Source organism: Triturus cristatus, chromosome 9 (assembly GCF_964204655.1).
Source record: "Triturus cristatus chromosome 9, aTriCri1.1, whole genome shotgun sequence".
NCBI lineage: Eukaryota > Metazoa > Chordata > Amphibia > Caudata > Salamandridae > Triturus > Triturus cristatus.
In genome coordinates, this window is record NC_140592.1 from 463,343,336 (window position 1) to 463,361,846 (window position 18,511).

The following is an 18,511-nucleotide window of genomic DNA, read 5'->3' on the forward strand; positions in this document are numbered from 1 at the left end:
TCTCTTTTCTCTTCTAGTTTATCATTTAGTTCTTGGTCTTTAGTGGACATAATGTTGATTAAATTCCTGTTGATTATTCCATTTGATTCTAGTTGTTGTTTTTGTTGTAGTTTTTGTGGATCCATCGTATGGATTTGTACTACTGTTTGTTTTAGATTTAGTTTTGTGTCTGATAGAGGGAGCAAATTGAAGTTGCTTGGTTGCAGAGGAGTTTGCAGTCCTTTAATATCGCTAGTTTTTTAAAATATTGCTGTGCCTGGATCGTTCAGAAATGCAAATTTAGTGTAAATCTTGGGCTGGAGGTAATGTGGAGTCTTCCGTTGGAAGGAGCCCTCTATTGTAATTAAACATTTTATTGCCGAACTCGGCTTTAAGTTGGCCACTGGGTTTGACTTAGTGTCTTTATGCGTTTCTTTAGATGGTGTCCTGAACTGGTTTGAAGAGGCATTGTGGGGAATTCTGCGAGGACTGGAGTGTACTAAACTGTCAGTTGGGGGGGTTATTGAGGAGCTACAGCGCTCTTCAAGCAGTGATAAGTCACTATTGTCCTCAAGCTTCCCACATTTGGCTTTTTGGGAGTCTGAATCAAAGCCAAGGGGGTCGTCGACCCTGCTCCCATTGTCGAACACTTTTTTCCTTTTTATTGCTTTTTGCTTTAACTTAGGGGTAGTTAGGGTCTTTCTTACTCTACCGGACCTCATGTTTCCCCAGTTAATATGCTTGTTTATTTTACTGGTATTGTTTACTAGTTTTATCCCCAAGTAACCTTAGTATCTGCCCGACGTTGGTTTTCCTTCGTTGTTGTAATGTAACTAGGTTCTGTCTCGTTGCTGTTGGATTTAAATTGGTCACTTGATAACTCACTTGGCACAAGCCGTCTGTGGGTGGCGAGGATGAGGATGAGGAAAGGACGGAACGCGGGGGAAGCTGGGCCCAACTTAAATCACTTTGATCAGAACTCGTTACAGCTCGTATAAGCTCGTGATAGGAGGTCTCCCCGGAGTACACAGGGGAGGGGCTCAGCCTCGGTCTTTGATCAGATGCCTGATGATGATGATAGATGACTCACAGCGAGCCCCCACAACCCCCTGCTTACAGAGCTGACGAGACTGCCGAGTACACCCAGCTCTATGTCACATACCCCCCACTGCTCGCTGCTCTCACCTGCTCCGCGCCCTGCTCCACACCCTCGCCGTAGCAACTGCCCAGTGGTCTCCCGCAAAACCGTTGCTCCGTTGTTCCTAAGTGCGCTGTAGATGTACTCTGGAGCTCTTGGAACCTCTTAGGTGAATGTACAATTCCGATCTGTTCCGTTCTGTTCTGCCCTACAGAGAGGATAGGATTGGAGGTGGGAGGGGGTAATACCAGCAGTGGGGCAGGCTGAGTGCGGGTGAGGCGCTGTAAGTGGTGAGAAGCGATGATGAAGGTGGCACTGTAAGTGGTGAGAGTCAGCGGCAGCAACAACACCTAACCAGCTCCTAGGCGGCACCGCTCTGTTCAACAGCGGGAGCGGGAGAGCGGAGGAGCGGAGGAGCAGCAGCCAGCCAGCCGGCCAACCTGCCGACCTATCAGAAGCCAAGGCGGAACCCCCGGCCGGGCAGAGCAGAGAAGGGACGTCGCCGGCCCCCAGCGGACGCGGGCGCAGCAAGTACAGGCTTTTTTTTTTCCGGGCTTCAATGGGCTTTTTTCCGTATTTCCGTGAGCCCGGCCTCCCGCGACAGAAGTAACGGGGATGGCGGTGGCAGGCTCAGGGTGCTGGACAAGGCAGGCTAGGGCCTCGCAGGACGCACACAGCGCTCACAACAGCGCTCGCAACAGCAACAGCAATAGCAGCAACCGGAACCGGAACCCAAACACGTCGTGTGAGACTGTGACGGACCCCGTGTGAGACTGTGGCTATACGAGTCAATGAAGCACATTCCACCACAGGGATAGTTAGCAGTTGTTTCAAGAAAGCAATTTAATTTACAGGCAAGCTTCTGGGTTTAGAAATTGGATTTTATTTATGTTCTAACTGCCTGTTCTGTAATTCTCTGTTATGGAGTGCTGTCATTCTGTGTGCTCGCTTGAAGTAAAATTGTAGTCCTTCTATTTTTGTGAAATGTCCCGGTTTTTGGCCTCAAAATTCTGGTCCACCTACACAGAGGTTAATTGGCATGAAGTGCCCACTGCACCACCTTTGCGTCTGTCTCACATCCCAATCAGTAGGGCAGGATGTTTTTTTTCTTGTTAGCTTTAGGGTTGTGGTGCGTTTGCTCTGCCACCGAGTCAGTTTGACTCGTAGTGCAAAGAAGAGCTAGAAACAAGTGCTTTCTTGATCTTGTAGTAATGAATTGGAAATTGTGAAATGGAAAAGTGCTAAATGCACGGTGACATGCAGGGCTTTATGTGGGATAAAAAAAGTGGGGGCTCTCTCATAGGGGCGTGGCCGATGTAATTAAGGGTGTGACTTAAAACACTTAAACTACAAATCTGTACTTAGCATAGTGTGCCGCCTGACTGGTATTTGCTACTTCAGTCCATTCATCCAGATATAAACAAACAAAATCACACCTACAACGAGCCAGGACTATTGGCTTTATCAATGGTTGTTATTTGCATAAGATAAGTAAGCAACAACTATGCATTCCTTGTATAAAAGATTGAACATGCTTCCCTTCTTGCAGAGAGGTTGTGGTGTAAGGCTAGAGCTGCCAACCTAAGAGCTGCAAAAGCAGGTTCGAGCCTCACGTCGGCTAAACATCCTGTGATTAAAAATATGGATATGTCATTACGTAATGTAACTGGTTTGCTCCAAGTTTACGGAATATAAAACTGAAAAATGAGTTTTTTTGAAGTTGGTTCAAAAGCGGTGACAGATGTTACTATTGCAGAGTTATGTTGGGCAGGCTGTAGGGCAGTGTGACCAGTGCAGCACCACTGGGCGCTGACCTGCAGAGGGGGCGCTGACCTAAGGAGGGGTGCTATTTTTAGCAATAATTTATGATTGGAGAGATGAGAGGCACTTTTGGCCGGTGATAGTGGGAGAATCCGAGTAGGCTGTCATGGGGCGTGGGGGCACCAAAAAAGATTGTCGCACTGGGCGCCGCAGCCACCAGCACTAAAGCCGGCACTGTGGGCCCCACCCTGAAGGTAGAAATGGAGAGTCCGAGAAGGACCCGTCTCGGTACCCGCTTCTAAGAACTACCAGTGCTGAGTACCTTCGGTACCCGGCCCCCTTAAAGCCCTGCATCCAAAAACAAGTGGGTCCTGACTGAACACGTCACTCCAGACATTTTGAGAAGATCTCTGGCACAATGAGTGGATGGAGTAAAGGTTGCCCCAAGACCTTCATGTAAACAAGCATTGGCATAGCCAATAGGTCTCACTTTTGGGACCTTATAAGTGTTTAGTCATGCAACAGTTGGTGTTGTTGCACCAAAGATATTGTGCTGCATAACTAAATACTTATAAGGTCCCAAAGGCGAGACCTATTGGCTATGCCAATGCTTGTTCTGGGTGGAGGTAGTTGGAGGGGTTGAGAGTCAGATGTGGGCGGATCCACCCCTTTGGGGGGAAGTAGGAAGCACAGGCGAAGGAGGCTTCATTGGAGGATGATTGAGAAAAAGAAGTGAGAAAGAGTCTGGGAATCGAAGGAGGTTATTGGGAGAAAGGTGAAAAGAATGAGTGAAGCAGGATGGCGTGAGAATGCTGGGGTAGAGAAAGGGATCATGTTTAAGAAGTTTTGATGTTATGTTAAACATTGAAGCGGTTTAAATGCTTGCATTCCTGTCCTAATAATTGTTCTTTTACACATCACTGGAGCGTGGCACGTGATTGCCTCATGATGAGGAGCGAGCGGCCGAGGCTGAGGGAGATGGGACTGGGGTGGGTGGTAAGGGGCAGGGTTCCATGCACTGGTAGTGCGCTTATGCGAAATGTGGGCGAGCTGCAGAAGAGGCAGGGGGAGCAGGTCAAGGCTCCAAACATCCGGGTGGAGGAGGCCCTGGTACAGTGAGGGGAGAGGCATCTGCTTTGAGGAAGAGGTGCGCATCTGCTGAGTGGGCGGGTTTGGCACGCCAGCTAGGTGGCTGCGGTGCAGCCACCATAAAGATCTGGAGGATGAGGGAGGAGATCCGGTGGCTGGGACTGGTCAGCTTGAGGTTTGGGGGCAGGAGAATCAGGCAGGTACGGGAGGCGGGAATTGGATGTAGGAGAATGTGAGGGAAAAAAGAGTGGAATGGGGGAACAGGCGAAACAAGACTGAGGCAAGCAAGAGTGAGAGTGAAAGAGGAAACAAGAGGAAACAGGATGCATAACTAAAAGAGGTAAAAGTGAGAAAGAGATGAGAGAATATGTGGAAGCAGAAACAGCAACAACAAAAAAGCAGGAGAGCAAAAAAAGGGTTACAGCGAATTGGAGCAAAAATGAGAGTCAAAGAGAGAGAAGGAAGGGGCAAAACTACAGAAAACAAACAGAGAAAATAAAGAGACAGAGAAAAGGGTGCAAGAGTGCAAACAAGCATTGGCCGCGCGGCAGTAAAAGTAACGCCGCGCGGCCGTAAAAGCGAAAGTCATCGCGATCGCGACCACTCTGAAAGCGAAAGTGAACTCAATCGCGATGATGCGCTAAAGCACGCTAGGGATGCGCGCACAGCAGCGAGGGGAGGGGCGGAGATGGTGCTGAAGGCTGGTGCAGGAAAGGTAGATGGCTGGGCGAGAAGGGAGGGGGGAATGCGGGGAGCAGCTGTGCGTGTGCACGCCATCGTGCACTCAAGCTTGTAGCCAGCACAAAAAGGTGGGTAGCACTTTGAAAACCCACCTACTAAATGTCTTGCAGAGCAGCGCATGTCCTGGCTCAAGCGAGACCTAAAAATCACTATGATGGTGCATGCCTGCCACACATTATTGTTCTTTTGCAAGTAAATAGATAACAAGTAGATAAAGGCTTTTTTTTCATCGATGTTCTCCCCGTTTGGCACTGTTTTACTATATTTCCCTTCGTCCTTCTCCCTTTTCAGCTTTTCTCTTTCTTGCTCAGGTTCAAACTCTACTGATGAAAAATAAGCCCCTGACCTCAGAACGGAAAGTCACTGACTTCCACCTGCCACCACCGGCACAAATTAATCAATGGCCTGGCGCCTGTACCAGCCTGGCACTAAGGTATGCCGTATTCGAGCGGCGGCGTGCCACTTTAGGAGTCCCTTTCTGTACCCTGCGTGCCTCAAGAGGTGTTCATGGCAACCGTGCTCTCCATGCCGCCAGCCCCGCTTCGTCCGCGAGGCTTTCGGGTGAAAGGGACCCGCTGCTGAGCCGCGCACAAAGCCCCTTTTGTTGCCCCAAGAATGGACACCGTCTCCCGAGGACTCTGCGGCTTCGGGAATCAGCATCCCTGCGGTATGGAACGCGGGCTTCCGTTACTTGCATATTTTTCATTTGACTATCTCATAGCGCTGAATATACCATTTTAAGGCGCTTTAAACAAACCTATACACAGTGCGACTACGTTGAAAAGTGTCCCGAAAGTGACACAAAAAGCTTAGAAGTCCCTTTCTCCGGCTAATCTCATCAAACACCACCTTCTCCTCAGCCCTTTGAACAAACTCCCCTCCCTCACCACCCCCTAACACAGCACCTGTAACTCCGAGCCCTCCTCTGCCGCCTCGCCATTGGCTGGAAGGAACCCCCCTCTCAGCGCAGGGCACCGCCCCTCACGCCCCCCACTGACCATGAAGTTTCAGAGCCTTGCTAGGAAACTTTCTCCTGTCTCTTGTGCCTGGAGAAGGATTTCGGGAGGAGGGAGAAAGGGATCCCCGGGCAGAGGACCCTTGGTTCCCCAGAGCGCATCCCCACTACAGACCCGACGCCAGGACAAGGAAGCACGCGCCTGCTTTACATTCACTCGATTTTCTCTGTGATTAATCACCACTGGTTTCCAGCAGTGCAGAGATGGGCACCGGGCTCGCTGCGCCCTCGCTGGTGTTGGCACTGGCAGCGCTCCTGACACTCTTAGGGTCACTGCGGGGGGACCTGGGGGAGGGGACCCCTGCAGCCCCGACTCCACTGGCAGCGAGGGAGCTGCCGCAGACAGCCGTCCGGGACCCGCGCCTCAAAGTGAGAGTCCAGGGTAGAGCTGGGGACCGAGCTAAGAAGTCACAACCGAGCAAGAAAGCAGCTAAGGCCCCCAAGCCCGAGTGAGTGTGTCTTCACGAGACAACCACGTTTGTGGATTTTTATCTATGACCGTCTTTTAATTTATTAATTATTCGATTTATTATTATGTTTAATTATAAGTCATATTAATCAGTCACGCCTAAGCATTTTGTGCAGAATTTAAATCTCAAGGTATTTTGTACGTGCATTTTTTTGAGTCTGTGAAGCGCCACATGCTGCCAAAGGTGGCTTCATGGCGTGTTGTGACCTTTTTGAAGAAGGCAAATAATGCAAAACGTTGTGTCATTTAATTACTGGTTTATTTGTGGAGGGTTGTAAAGCACCGACCAGTTGCCTTTTGCCTAAATTGTAGTTTTTGCACCGGGCTGCAAGGAGTTTTCAAGCTGCTTCTAAGCGCTTACTGCTTTCTATGAGGTCTGGTCCTGGGATGAATACACATTGTGATATAGTGGGCCACAAGGAGTGCAAAGTCCTATTTACTGAATATGGCCTGCTGCTGTCTTCCACTTCGCTAGTGCACAAAGAGGCTGTCTAGCATCGTGGTGCAAAGTTGTGTGACGTCCAGCATAGGTTTTGCACTGGAAGGATACCCTTCTGCTACAAAACCCTGCACTTAGGCCAGTGGTTAATTTGTAATAAAAAAATAAGTGCTCGGGCTCCAGACAGGAGGCAACTTGCACCAGCCCATTTCTCCGGTTGGCGCCGCCTAAAACAGAACCAACTACTAACCATGAAAGTGGGGAGAGGATGTGACGTAATGGTCAGAGCTGCTGACTTCGGAGCTGGGGAACCAGGTTTGAGTCTCGGCGCCAGCTCAACATTCTGTGATTCTTGGCAAATCACATAATCTCTCCGTGCCTACCATAATTGAATGTGTCCTAACTGGTGCTCATGAAAAGCGCCAGTGCCGGTGCTAAGCACCGGGAACCACCGGGTCAAATTTAGCACTGGCTTAGACACTTTTATATACACTCGACCCATTGGATGTGTGCTGTACAGTGCAGCACACATGCCATTTGTGAAATGTTTGGAGATGCCTGATACATGTCTTGTACCTAAAGCCTTCCTCAGAGAGGTGTTCATTTTTGACACAAAGCCAGGTCTGAAAATCCTTGCAGGTCTGGCTTTGGGTCAAACACCATGGGTTGTAGCGATGGTACGCGCAAGCGCTACCCATTGAACGCCCTCATGACACACGTAGCGCTAAGCAGAACAAAGCGCTGTATGCACTACATTAAGGGCAACTTCCCAGCCCCCCCAAAAGTTTTGCACTGGAAAGTGAATACTTTATATAGAATCTGCACCACTTTTCGTCAAAGCCTTGATAAATCTACCCCAGTGTGGCTTAACTGTAGTATCCTACGAGCAGCCTACTCCTGTCTATAAATTGTTTTTATTTAATTTGTCCTGCTCTCCAGATGTACACTGCTCCTAATACTAAAAATATACTTTGCCATTTTGAGTGATACGTTGTATACCACACTGACAAGGGTGTCATTTAATCATGTGCCATATATTCTGCTACAAGCTGTGTGCAACATTGCAGGTTTTCCCTGTTTCACATAGCTAATAAAAAATTTATTTTTTTTTTTTCACTGCACATTGAAAATTCCGTTGGCAGTAATAGCGCACATCCTGATACCGCATGTTTTAAAAGGTATATTTTGATTAACGTTTACTGTTATACCTTTATACATGTCCCAGCTGATTGGATGTCTAGGTAGCTGAACACAACCGTAGACACTTCCAGGCAAAAGCTTCAGGAAGTAGCCCCTACATCTGTTAAGGCGATGCAACATACAGTCAGTTCACAGGGTGATCATTGCATCAGTTTAGTGTTATCAACGCTTCGAATGTGAGTAGGGGAATTAAAACATAGGAGCCTGAAAAGGATCGAAGAAAGGTACCAACTAACATAGTGGTCTTTGCCAGGTTAGGAAGAGAAATAGGAAGCTATGCCATATGAGGTGGTCGTGGGTACACTGCTGCTATAGTCAGGGCCACTGGAGGTATGCGATTCTGCGGCTGCACAGCGTTTTCTTATAAATATGGATTTGCCGCATTTGCCACATAATCCATCATCTGCACCATAATTTGAAGAGTTTAACAAAAAAAAAAGTTTCTAGATCAAAAGTTACTAAAAATTTGGCAGCGCTTGGTTGCGCTGCAGCGGAAGGCACTCTGCAAACGTTAGCTGTTCACCTTTCAGTGGCACAGTGCTGTATTTGGGTGTCAAAGTAGTACTAATAAGATGAAACCTTTGTCCAGACAATATTAACGTGTACAAATGACAAAATAATGAAGTGATGCTATCACAAAATGTGCCTCATTATGCCGCATAATTTGCATTTTCTTTCACATAATTGAGAAACCCTGCCAAATAATTTGATCCTCCCTTGCTGCATAATTTCAATGATGTCGAGGGACAGATGGCGCAGCCAGTCACGTGCCCAGGGAACAGAATTCAAAGGGGGGTTGCGCCTGCATGACAGCGCATGTCATAGCAGCCTACTTAATAACAGTGCATGAAAAAGCAGTGCTTAGAATAATATTGAATTGACAAAAAGCGCCAATAATAGTTGTGAATATGCATTGCATAGAATGAAGATACACAGAATGAAGGTACATGGAATTACACTACATAGAATAATAGGGATAACAATAATGCACATATACTAATTATGCATAGGATATTAGCGTACACATAAGCATGGAACCTCTGTAGTGTGGCATCTGGGTACAGGAATAGAATTACATTATAGCACACCTCCTTTTATAAAATAACTGACTAACATATCCAGCACTCAAATATACATATTTCACTACACTAATTCACCCACTAATTCTTTATGGGTTCCGAAGTAGCGTGCTACTCGCCGAAAGAGCGCGTTCAACACCCCATCAGGGGTAGCCAGCACTATATAAATGCAAACCTTTTCCCCTCTTCTATCCCTCCGCTGTCTTTATCAATCCAAATAACTGACTAACCTATCTACCCCTCAAATTACTTTCGTTTTTCACGATACTAATTCACCACTAATCCTTTATGGGTTCTGGAGTAGTGTGCTACGAGCTGAAAATCGCTTTGACGCCTTGTCAGGGGTAGTAAGCGCTATATAATTGCAATTACAATACAATACAATATAGTGAAACTCACTGAATAGTCAAACACTCCTTTCCCATAATGCACATGTTGTGTGCTCTGGTGGTCTATCCGCTACTTCAAAAGAGCTGAAATAAGTGAAAAGCAAAATTCAGAGTCAGTTGTAGAGAGGGCAAGTGAAAGAAGAAACTTCACTGAATCGTAGGTATATTTTTTGGGAGACTACAACCTACAGGGGAGTGTTTTCCAACCCTATACCTATTACCTGGACTCACCCGTCAAAACTCTTTGCAGGGATCAGACTCTGTGTATTAGCGGGGTTTACGAGGTGACCAGCTCCATTGTGGCGTGAAGACATGGCACCAACATTTTGAACTGAAAATGTGCTATAGTGCCTAAATGTAAAGATTGCACTTTCAAACACTGCCTCAGGAAGGGGAGAGATGGTCTCTGCGTAACTGCAAATAACCCACCTTGTGCTCTTTCTCAAATGCAGAAGTCTGGTTACTTACCTGAAGGCACCTAGGTCCTAGTTGGAGCCTGTAAATCTCACCGAACTCTCGAGGATAAAAATCACTTTCTATGCCCTGAAGGGGCCTTGGCAGTATGTGACACTATATCATATATATATACCTTAAATAAACAAGCTATGGCAAGGACAACAGGTCTTCCCTTTTGGAGCTATTGGCTTTTTGCTGACACTCTGCTGCATCGGCAAAAAAAAAAAAACGACAAAATGCGTGCTGGCGTGGCCGCTGTTGTTGGTCGTATCACTCTGTAGGCACGTGCATGCAATTCCACGCATGCACGCTCCTACATAATGACCTAGGTGCCATTTTCTTTTTTTATTGACCAATTTGAGATGATGAATGCCACTTATATTGGTAGATAAAAATGAATTGTTAAGTGCACAAAAGTACCTTTCTTTTGTAGTGAAGCACCCAGCAACAAATGGCAGCTCGGTCATTGGATAGAGTGGGGTAGATTGGAGTGGAGTAGGTTGGTGTGAAGGGGAGTGGGGTAGAGTGGAGTGGATTGTGGTAGATTGGATTAGGGTGGAGTGAAGTGAGGTATATTGAGAGGAGTGGGGTAGACTGGGTGGGTTGGAGTGGGGTGGATTGGAGTAGAGTAGTGTAGATAGAGATAGAGTGGGCTAGATTGTGGTAGATTAGAGTGTAGTATATTGTGGTAGATTAGAGTGGGGTAGATTGGGGTAGAGTGGAGTGAGATAAATTGGGTTGGAGTGTGATAGATTGGACTGGAGTGGAGTTCCATAGATTGGACTGAAGTGTAGTGGAGTGGGGTAGATTGGGGAAGAGTGGAATGGGGTGGTTTGGGGTAGATTAGAGTGGAGTTGGGAAGATTAGGGTGGAGTAGAGTAGGTAGATTTGACAGGAGTGGGGAGAATGGAGTGAGTTAATCTGAGTGGATTAGGGTAGGGGAGATTTGAATGGAGTGGGGTAGATTGGAGTGGAGTGGGATAGATTGTGGTAGATTGGAATGGGATAGATTGTAGTGGGGTAGTTTGGCGTTTGGGTACATTGGGGTAGATTGTGGTTGATTGGAGTGAGATAGAATGGAGTGGAGTAGTTTGGCATTTGGGTAAACTGGGGTAGATTGGAGTGGAGTTGAATAGACTGGAGTGAAGTGGGGGTAGATTGGGGTATATTTGAGTGGGGTAGAGTAGGATGGGATAGATTGGGGTAGAGTGTGGTAGATTGGATTAGAGTGGAGCGGATTAGTCTGTAGTAGAGTAGATTGGGGTACATTGAGTGGGGTAGATTTGTGTGGGGTAGATTGCAGTAGTGTAGATTGAGGTGGAGGGAGTTAGATTGGAGTGAAGTGGGGTAGATTTGGGTGGAGTGTGAAGGATTAGAGTGGGGTAGATTTAAGTGAAGTGGAATGGAGTGAGGTGGATTAGGGTAGAGTGGAGTAGGGTAGATTGGAGTGGATTGAGGTAGATTGGAGAATGGAAGACAGAAGCAGGGGGATTGAGGTAGAGTGTAGTGGGGTAGATTGTGGTATAATGGAATGGGCTAGGCTGAGGAAGAATGGAGTGGGGTAGAATGCAATAGACTGGACGGGAGTGGAGTAGGAGGGATTGAAGTAGAGTGATTTAATTTGGAATGGAGTGGGGTAGACTGGAGTGGGGTAGATTGGAGTGGGGTAAATTTGGGTGGAGTGGGGGTCAATCGGGGTGGGTTCGGGTAGATTGGAGTGGGGTAGAGTGATGTGGAGTGAGGTAGATTGGATTGGAGGGGGTAGATTGGGGTGGAGTAGGTTAGATTGGGGTATTTTGGAGTGAGGTGTATTAGGGTAGACTGGAATGAAGTGGGATAGATTGGAGTGGAGTGGGGTAGATTTGATCAGGGTTTATTGGAGTGGGGTAAGTGATGTGGACTGAAAGGGTGTAGAGTAGAGTGGCATAGAACGGAGTGGCTTGGAGTGGCCTGGAGTGGAGTGGCGTGTCGTACAGTGTCTTAGAGTGAAAGAGCATAGAAGGGAGTGGCGGTCATAGAGAGGGAGGGCATAAAGTAGAGTAGGGTGTTGTAAAGTGCATGGTATAGTAGCCTACTGACATTACAGACAACACATTTTCAATTGAAATGACCATTACATTTGCACCAACATACAGTTTCACTGCACACAAACGATAATGTGTGGGAATGTCATCACTGAGTGTATTGATCATATTCAAATATCTGTTTCCAGTTTCCACCACACTTCAGAACTGCAAAAAAGTGTGCTTCATTTGTACTTCCCTAATTCCTATATATTCTAATATATCAGCACAGATCATTTGTGTTGTGTGCGCTCGGATACAGTAAACATGATGCTCACAGGAGGGACAAACTCAAGCTGGACAGCCTAAAGCAAATAAGGCCAGCAAAAAAAAAGCAAGCAACTGTGAGTCACAAACCACAAAGCCAATAGTAATCAATGGGCAAAATATGTTCCCAGCGAAGCTTTCAGAATGCCTACAAGAAGTTATTAGCAATCCAGAATTCGACTTAAAAAGTAGTTCCCTAAAATGTGCAGTGGAAGAATACCAAGCAAAAGGACAGTATTGAGGATTTGGTCCATGTGAGGCACAAACACATGATGGACAATGCAAGTCATCGAGTAAGAAGCAAGCAAATAATAGTGACAATACAGCCAACCAATGCTAAGCAATGGGCGGGCTTTATGCTCACTGTAAGTTTTGGTATGAGTTCAATAGGTCTTTCGCAGCCAAACAGCGCATGGTAGCTGAGACCTAATAACTGCACACCCAGACAAGCATGCCATTTGTCACCACAGGGAGAGCATTTGTGAAAGAAGCATTGAATCGTTTTAGCTTTTGTGTAGTTAAACGATTATACCAAGGTACAACATAGGTATGAGCAGCTGCAGTGAAAACTTTCCTGGTGCACAGAACAGATACAGCACATTGCACAGCAGCATTGTAAGCTTCTGTCACATACACACTCCTGGTGACTCATGTGTAGCTGTAGTCCAGGTTCCTCTTGCATTCATGGAGCAGTTTCAGCACAGGCAACTGCAGTGTGAATGTCGTCTTATAGAACCCATATAGCACAGTTTAAGCTTCCCTTACACACCCCCAGTTACAACATCAAGCAGGTGTCACAATGTTAAAGTCTTGAAAGATGGACTTGTTTCAATGTAATGCTATTTTGAAGTGCTAAGTGCTTTAAAGTGCTGAGTGCCGTCACATCGAGGGCTTGTAGTGTGTGTGTGCACACGTATGTGTGTGTATGTATATATATATATATTTTTTAAAAAAATATATATAAACACATAACACACACACATATGCCACTATAAGCATGCCATCAGAAAGTTGGAGGTTAGCTGATAACCAACTCTTGTTACCAAAAGGTCAGGGTGTACTAGTCATATTATTTATACAAAGTCTAAACACTATAAATGATCAAACACCTAGCTACATATACACAACAGATCTTTTAAATAGATTACTTATTATTGGGTTAGTTAGTTTCAGGGGGCTCCTTGTTTTTATCAGATAAGGACCCCAAGGGACTAGTTAACAGCATGATTTGCCCAGAATCACACAATATGCTGATCCTCCATATCAAAATATGTTGCCATCCTAGTATCTTTGTCCTCCATAGTCTGACACAGAAGCCTGTGTGCTGAGGGGGGCTGGAGAGGTACAGAGCCCTCAAGTTTCCCATTCCCATGCGTTAATAGCTCACCCAATGCAGGAATGTTTCTTTGAATTCTGGGACTTGTAATCCTGTTTTATAACTGAGAGAACATGATAAATTATATGAAAAACATTCAACAAAAACCTGGACAGGATAAGCTTCTCACACATGAAGCATGGTAACTTGAGAGCTCTTGACATGGTAACTTGAGAGCTCTTGACATACAGTACATTTGGGCGGAAGTTGCATGACACAATTTACACAGGTAGATGATAGGGCGATAATGAGACAGGAGTTTTCCAGAAAGGGACAAACAGATTTCAGAACATTGTGCGCTTGTTGGTGTGCCCTGGTGGCGCAATGAACTTGCCTGTTACGGATGGCTACTCTTTATTTTTCACGTCTGCATTCATAAACTTTAGCTTCATATTAAACTAGTTAATGGTTTACCTTCCTAGTTGCCTGCAGCATTAATAACTTGTCTTCCTGGATGTGCTACTTCTAAGTGCTGTATGTATACAGTGTTACTGCTACAGATTCTAATGGCACCGAATGCATCGACTTCGGAAGTCGGCAGCAGAGCCGGACTGGCCGTAGCGGGTATCGGGCGTTTCCCCAGGAGGCTGGAAGGGTGGGGACTGGTTTTGCAGCAGTGCTGCAGTATCGGCCCCCAATAGCAAAAGCAGCAGTGCTCACGCTTGCATCACCCCCTCTCCCACCGGGGGAGGGGGTGTGACAAAATTGCCTGGGCTGCTTTGGGTTTCCAGTCCGGCCCTGGTAGGAAGTCATGGGTTAGCCCAGCTGGGATTTGGACCCTGGACTAGGAGGTCCAGTACAGAGCTAAAGAGTCATGGTTGAATACATTCAGCTGTAATACCGACTGTAAAACAGCTGCCTGCACACCCACACGCAATACTTACTGTCATATTTGTTAGGGAATATAAGGGCCTGGTAAATTTTTATTCATGACTGTATCATGAACACTAAGCGGAATTCCCAAGATTACACCATTATGTCATGTTGCATAACAGATATTTCATTTGGGTAAAAATCATATCGCGGCGCATGTGAAGAACGCAAACAAATTGAACGTAAGCAGATGTTATTCATGTCACATGCACTTTTGTGCTACTTTTTTTAGTGCGCAATGTGTATTGGCGTCCAAAATTGATATGTGGACACATTCACCCAAAACAATAGTACAAAATGTCAGACCAGCCTTGGCGTAATAACGTGTAATTTTGTCTTATGTTTTGGGTATATTGCATAATTTCTGAAACGTACATTACCCAAATTTCGCCTAGGCCTAATATATGTATGCAGAATAACATTTTGAACTGCCCAGTTTATGGCAGTTTATATGTTTGAGCAGATATTTTACCTCACTGCTACCGGTTTAACACCTGAATACCGACTGCAATTAAAAGATGAACAATTCACCTCTGCAAAGGGTCTGCCAGTGTGCATCGCCATGCATGGCCCTCTTTTTTAGTATTATTTGATCCATTTGAGTGGGAAACATTTTTGTTATTCAAATTATACAGAGCATAATGGATTAAAGGGCACATGTACAAAACGTTTTTGTGTCACAGAATCGGCCAGTTATTGAACGCAAATAGGCCTTTTTAAATCTACAAATCCCGATTTGCAATTCAGTAACCCATCACCGAATCGCAAACTGGGTTTGCGATTTGGTATTAAAAAGGGGCGTGTTCAGGGCGTCCCTTCCTAATAACGAATAGCAGTGGCATGTAAGAATGTTTTACAACCAAAATGGGGTCGCAAAACATTCGCATTTTACCACCTACTTCATGTAGGTGGTAATCCATTTGCAAATGGGAAGGGATCCCGAAGGGACCCCGTCCCCTTTGTGAATGTTTGTAAAAACATTTTTTAGGAGCAGGCAGTGGTCCCACGGACGACTTCCTCCTCTTTAAAAATGAAAACGCATTCCATTTTTCCTTTAAGGAAAACGGGCTGCATTTAAAAAAAAAAAATAGCTTTATTGAAAAGCAATCACAGACATGGTGGTCTGTTGATCCCAGCAGGCCACCATTCCTGGGGTTTTTGCGCTTCACAATAGGTCGCAAGCTGAGACCTTCCTCATTAATATTCATGAGGTAGGTCTATTTGAGAATGTGACCCGCTAGGAATCACAAAATGTGTAAACCACACATTTGTACATGGGTCTTTGTGATTACCAAATAGACAATCGCAATAATTTGCTATTTGGTAATCACAAATACTTACCGTTGTACATGTGGCCCCATATATATTGCAAGTGTGACAAATCCATAATTATGCAGAAAATGTCACAGCTGCAGATTCACATAATTCCTGTAACCCTTCTTGACAGACATCAATTGAGAGCTCAGCTCGATGCTGTCTGTCTCACTCCCATTAACATATATCAAAATCAGTTTTCAAGTATGTGACGTGGCAGCGCGTTTGTCCATTTAATTGGTGAAGCGATTCGAACAGACACGCTGTCCAAATTAGATAGACAACTGGGAGGAGGGGAGACTCATGTTTGGGGTGGGGGATTTAAGCCAATACAGCTGTGAACAGGCCTAAAGCCTGCTCGGTGCCAGAGTGTCAGAGGTCGGTTCGGGTGTCAGAGGTCAAACCGAGGCACAAGTGCGTCACACAGTGCGTCCCAACGCATTGATCTGTTTGCTGAGGCTTTGTGGGTACGGAAACCTGCTGAGGACTACGTTCCGTTACTTTATACGTAAATAAATGACGTGCACTCTGGCATTGCTGTGCCATGGCATAGAGTCTGTGCACGCCGTCGGACAACCCTGGGCCTTCAGTCAACGGAGAAACCGCCACCGTGCGGTATTATCCTGCACCCTCTTTGGTAGGTTTGTTTTCGCTATTTTGTGATGTTTACACACAGTATCGAATGGCTAAAATGTACCCCCAATAGTACTGATTTAAACCCTTAGTACAGCAACCAGCCACTGAAAATAGACTGACTGTCCCACAGGAAATGAAACTGATCGGAAAAAAATAGGAATACATTTATAATGATGAACCAAGCAATGTGTAATATTCCATCTCAAATCATTAGCACAACACTGCTCGCCATCAGCACTCCCAGTCACATCCATTTATTTTCCAGTCTACTTCCACCCCCCAAAAGTTATATAGTTCCAGCCCATACTTGGCATCTTTAATAGAACTAAGAACCTGGGCAGCAAAAACTAGAGATTTCTAATGCCACACGTCGCTGACATTTAGTTGTATATCACTTATGCTGCATTTATTGTAGCGCCTATATTTGAGAATCTCCTGCTTACCAAATACTGTTCTAAACACCCAGCGTTTAATTTGTAAAAAAAGATGAGGGCAGGGGTTTTTATGGGATCCACCAAAGGTGCTGTTGAATTACAGGCTTGCCTAATACCAAGGCTGTCTTCTCTTGAATCCATCTCATACCTCTATCTTCTAAAACCCTACACTTTCTGTCTCTTTATCCCACTTTTGCAGATTCTTTTTCATCCCTGCTTTTGACCTTGTCGCAATCTTCCGATCTTTATTCCCACTTTATTCTCACTTTTTCATCTGCGTCTCTTGCTCTTAATCAAAGTCTGATGATAAAACATAAGCCCCATTCCCCAGAAACGAGTGCCTCTGCCAGTCCCCTGCCACCACCAGCACAAATTAAGCAGTGTCTAATCGCGTCAAGGTCCACTTCACGCTTAATGAACCATGTCAGCCCTGCAGAAGCCAAGTGGACACCACATCATCCTTAGTATGCGTCAATCAAAAAGTCACCTGTGCTCATACATGCTTTTGACCCATAGGTTCTCAATGTGTCTACTACCAATTCCCTCCAGCACTAACCACTAACAAGTCCAACTGAACGTGGCCTTTAAATAAGGAATCTTAATGCCGAATCACGCAAAGATTATAAAACTTTATGTGACCGTGATCAATTGTCCAAGTCTTCAAGAATGCCAACATCTCATGAGTGCAATCCAATTAAAAACCCTCATCACAATCCTTGTCGTCACTCAAGTGTATGAATGAAATTCAAACAGCATGAACCTAGCCACAAAACAATGGAGCACTGTGGGTTTAAAATGAGGGCGTAAGGGGGGAACTTCATGCACCAAACAAACCGCATCCCAAATAGAACAATATTCAATAAGCACAAATGCAACCCATGTACTTCTATTAAGATCAGTAATTAGACCAATCATGTCCTGGAAAAGCCTTTTCCAGGTCCTGCTATGCACCTCCTCTGGTGTCATTGAAGAACAGAAGATAGTTGGCATGTTGGCCTTAAGATCAGAGGCCTAGCAGGTGAGTACCACTCGTTCACACTGTCCATCTTTCCACAGCCAACAAAATCTCTCTTACACTTTGCTTCCTTCCTTCAAACTTCAAACCCAAGGCACAATTATCCGGTCTTATTTGAAGAACAAAAATGTCACCAGTGGTTGGATCTGCAGCTTATTTAAAACTCACTCACAATTTCCTCCATAACTTTCAGCAACCCTTCTTCTGCAATCTATGAGACCAAACATCCCGCCCTGCTCAAGGTCGTCCTAACAGCAACACCAATACCATCTCTAACAATCCTCCCCTCCAGCACGGGATCTTTCTCAGTATGTGCTAAAAACAAATTCCCAGTGCACACTCAGGGCCGACTCGTGGGGGCGTGGCGGACACCACCACCGCAAGAGCAATCCGACCGCCCCATTACGAGTTGGGTGGTTGGACCCCCATTGCACCACCACAGCTGCCAGGGAACTGCTGTACTCTGGACATTAATCATCGTTCTAAGATGTCCGCCGTTTTCGGCGCTTTTCTTCAGTCATTCCAAGGTGTATATTTACATCTGATTACCTTTCCAAGATGTCCGCCTCTTTTAGGCAAATACCAAACTTAACGTTTCACATGTCGTTGACACTTTGACCGTCAACGATCGTGTGAGTCATTGTAGTCCCCACATTCCACGAGGGCCTTAAATTCCCGGCAACATGTAGAAATGTGCTACTGATACATTCATCTATACAAAAAAACACATTATAAGATGTCCGCCACATTCGTGGCAGTTTCTGTCTTGCCCGGTTCGT

The 18,511-nt window shown here is 45.6% G+C and overlaps 1 protein-coding gene across 4 annotated transcripts in view; it reads left to right on the forward strand.

Moving 5' to 3' along the window:
- The first annotated feature begins 5,743 nt into the window (after positions 1-5,743).
- The window catches only part of LTBP4 (latent transforming growth factor beta binding protein 4), a 1,245,426-nt gene continuing 1,232,658 nt past the window's right edge, over positions 5,744-18,511 (forward strand). For all 4 annotated transcript variants that reach the window (XM_085625396.1, XM_085625398.1, XM_085625397.1 and 1 more), the window contains exon 1: positions 5,744-6,172. In XM_085625396.1, the coding sequence (XP_085481522.1) occupies positions 5,928-6,172 (245 nt within the window). In that variant the 5' untranslated portion in view covers positions 5,744-5,927. The remainder of the gene's footprint in view (positions 6,173-18,511) is intronic.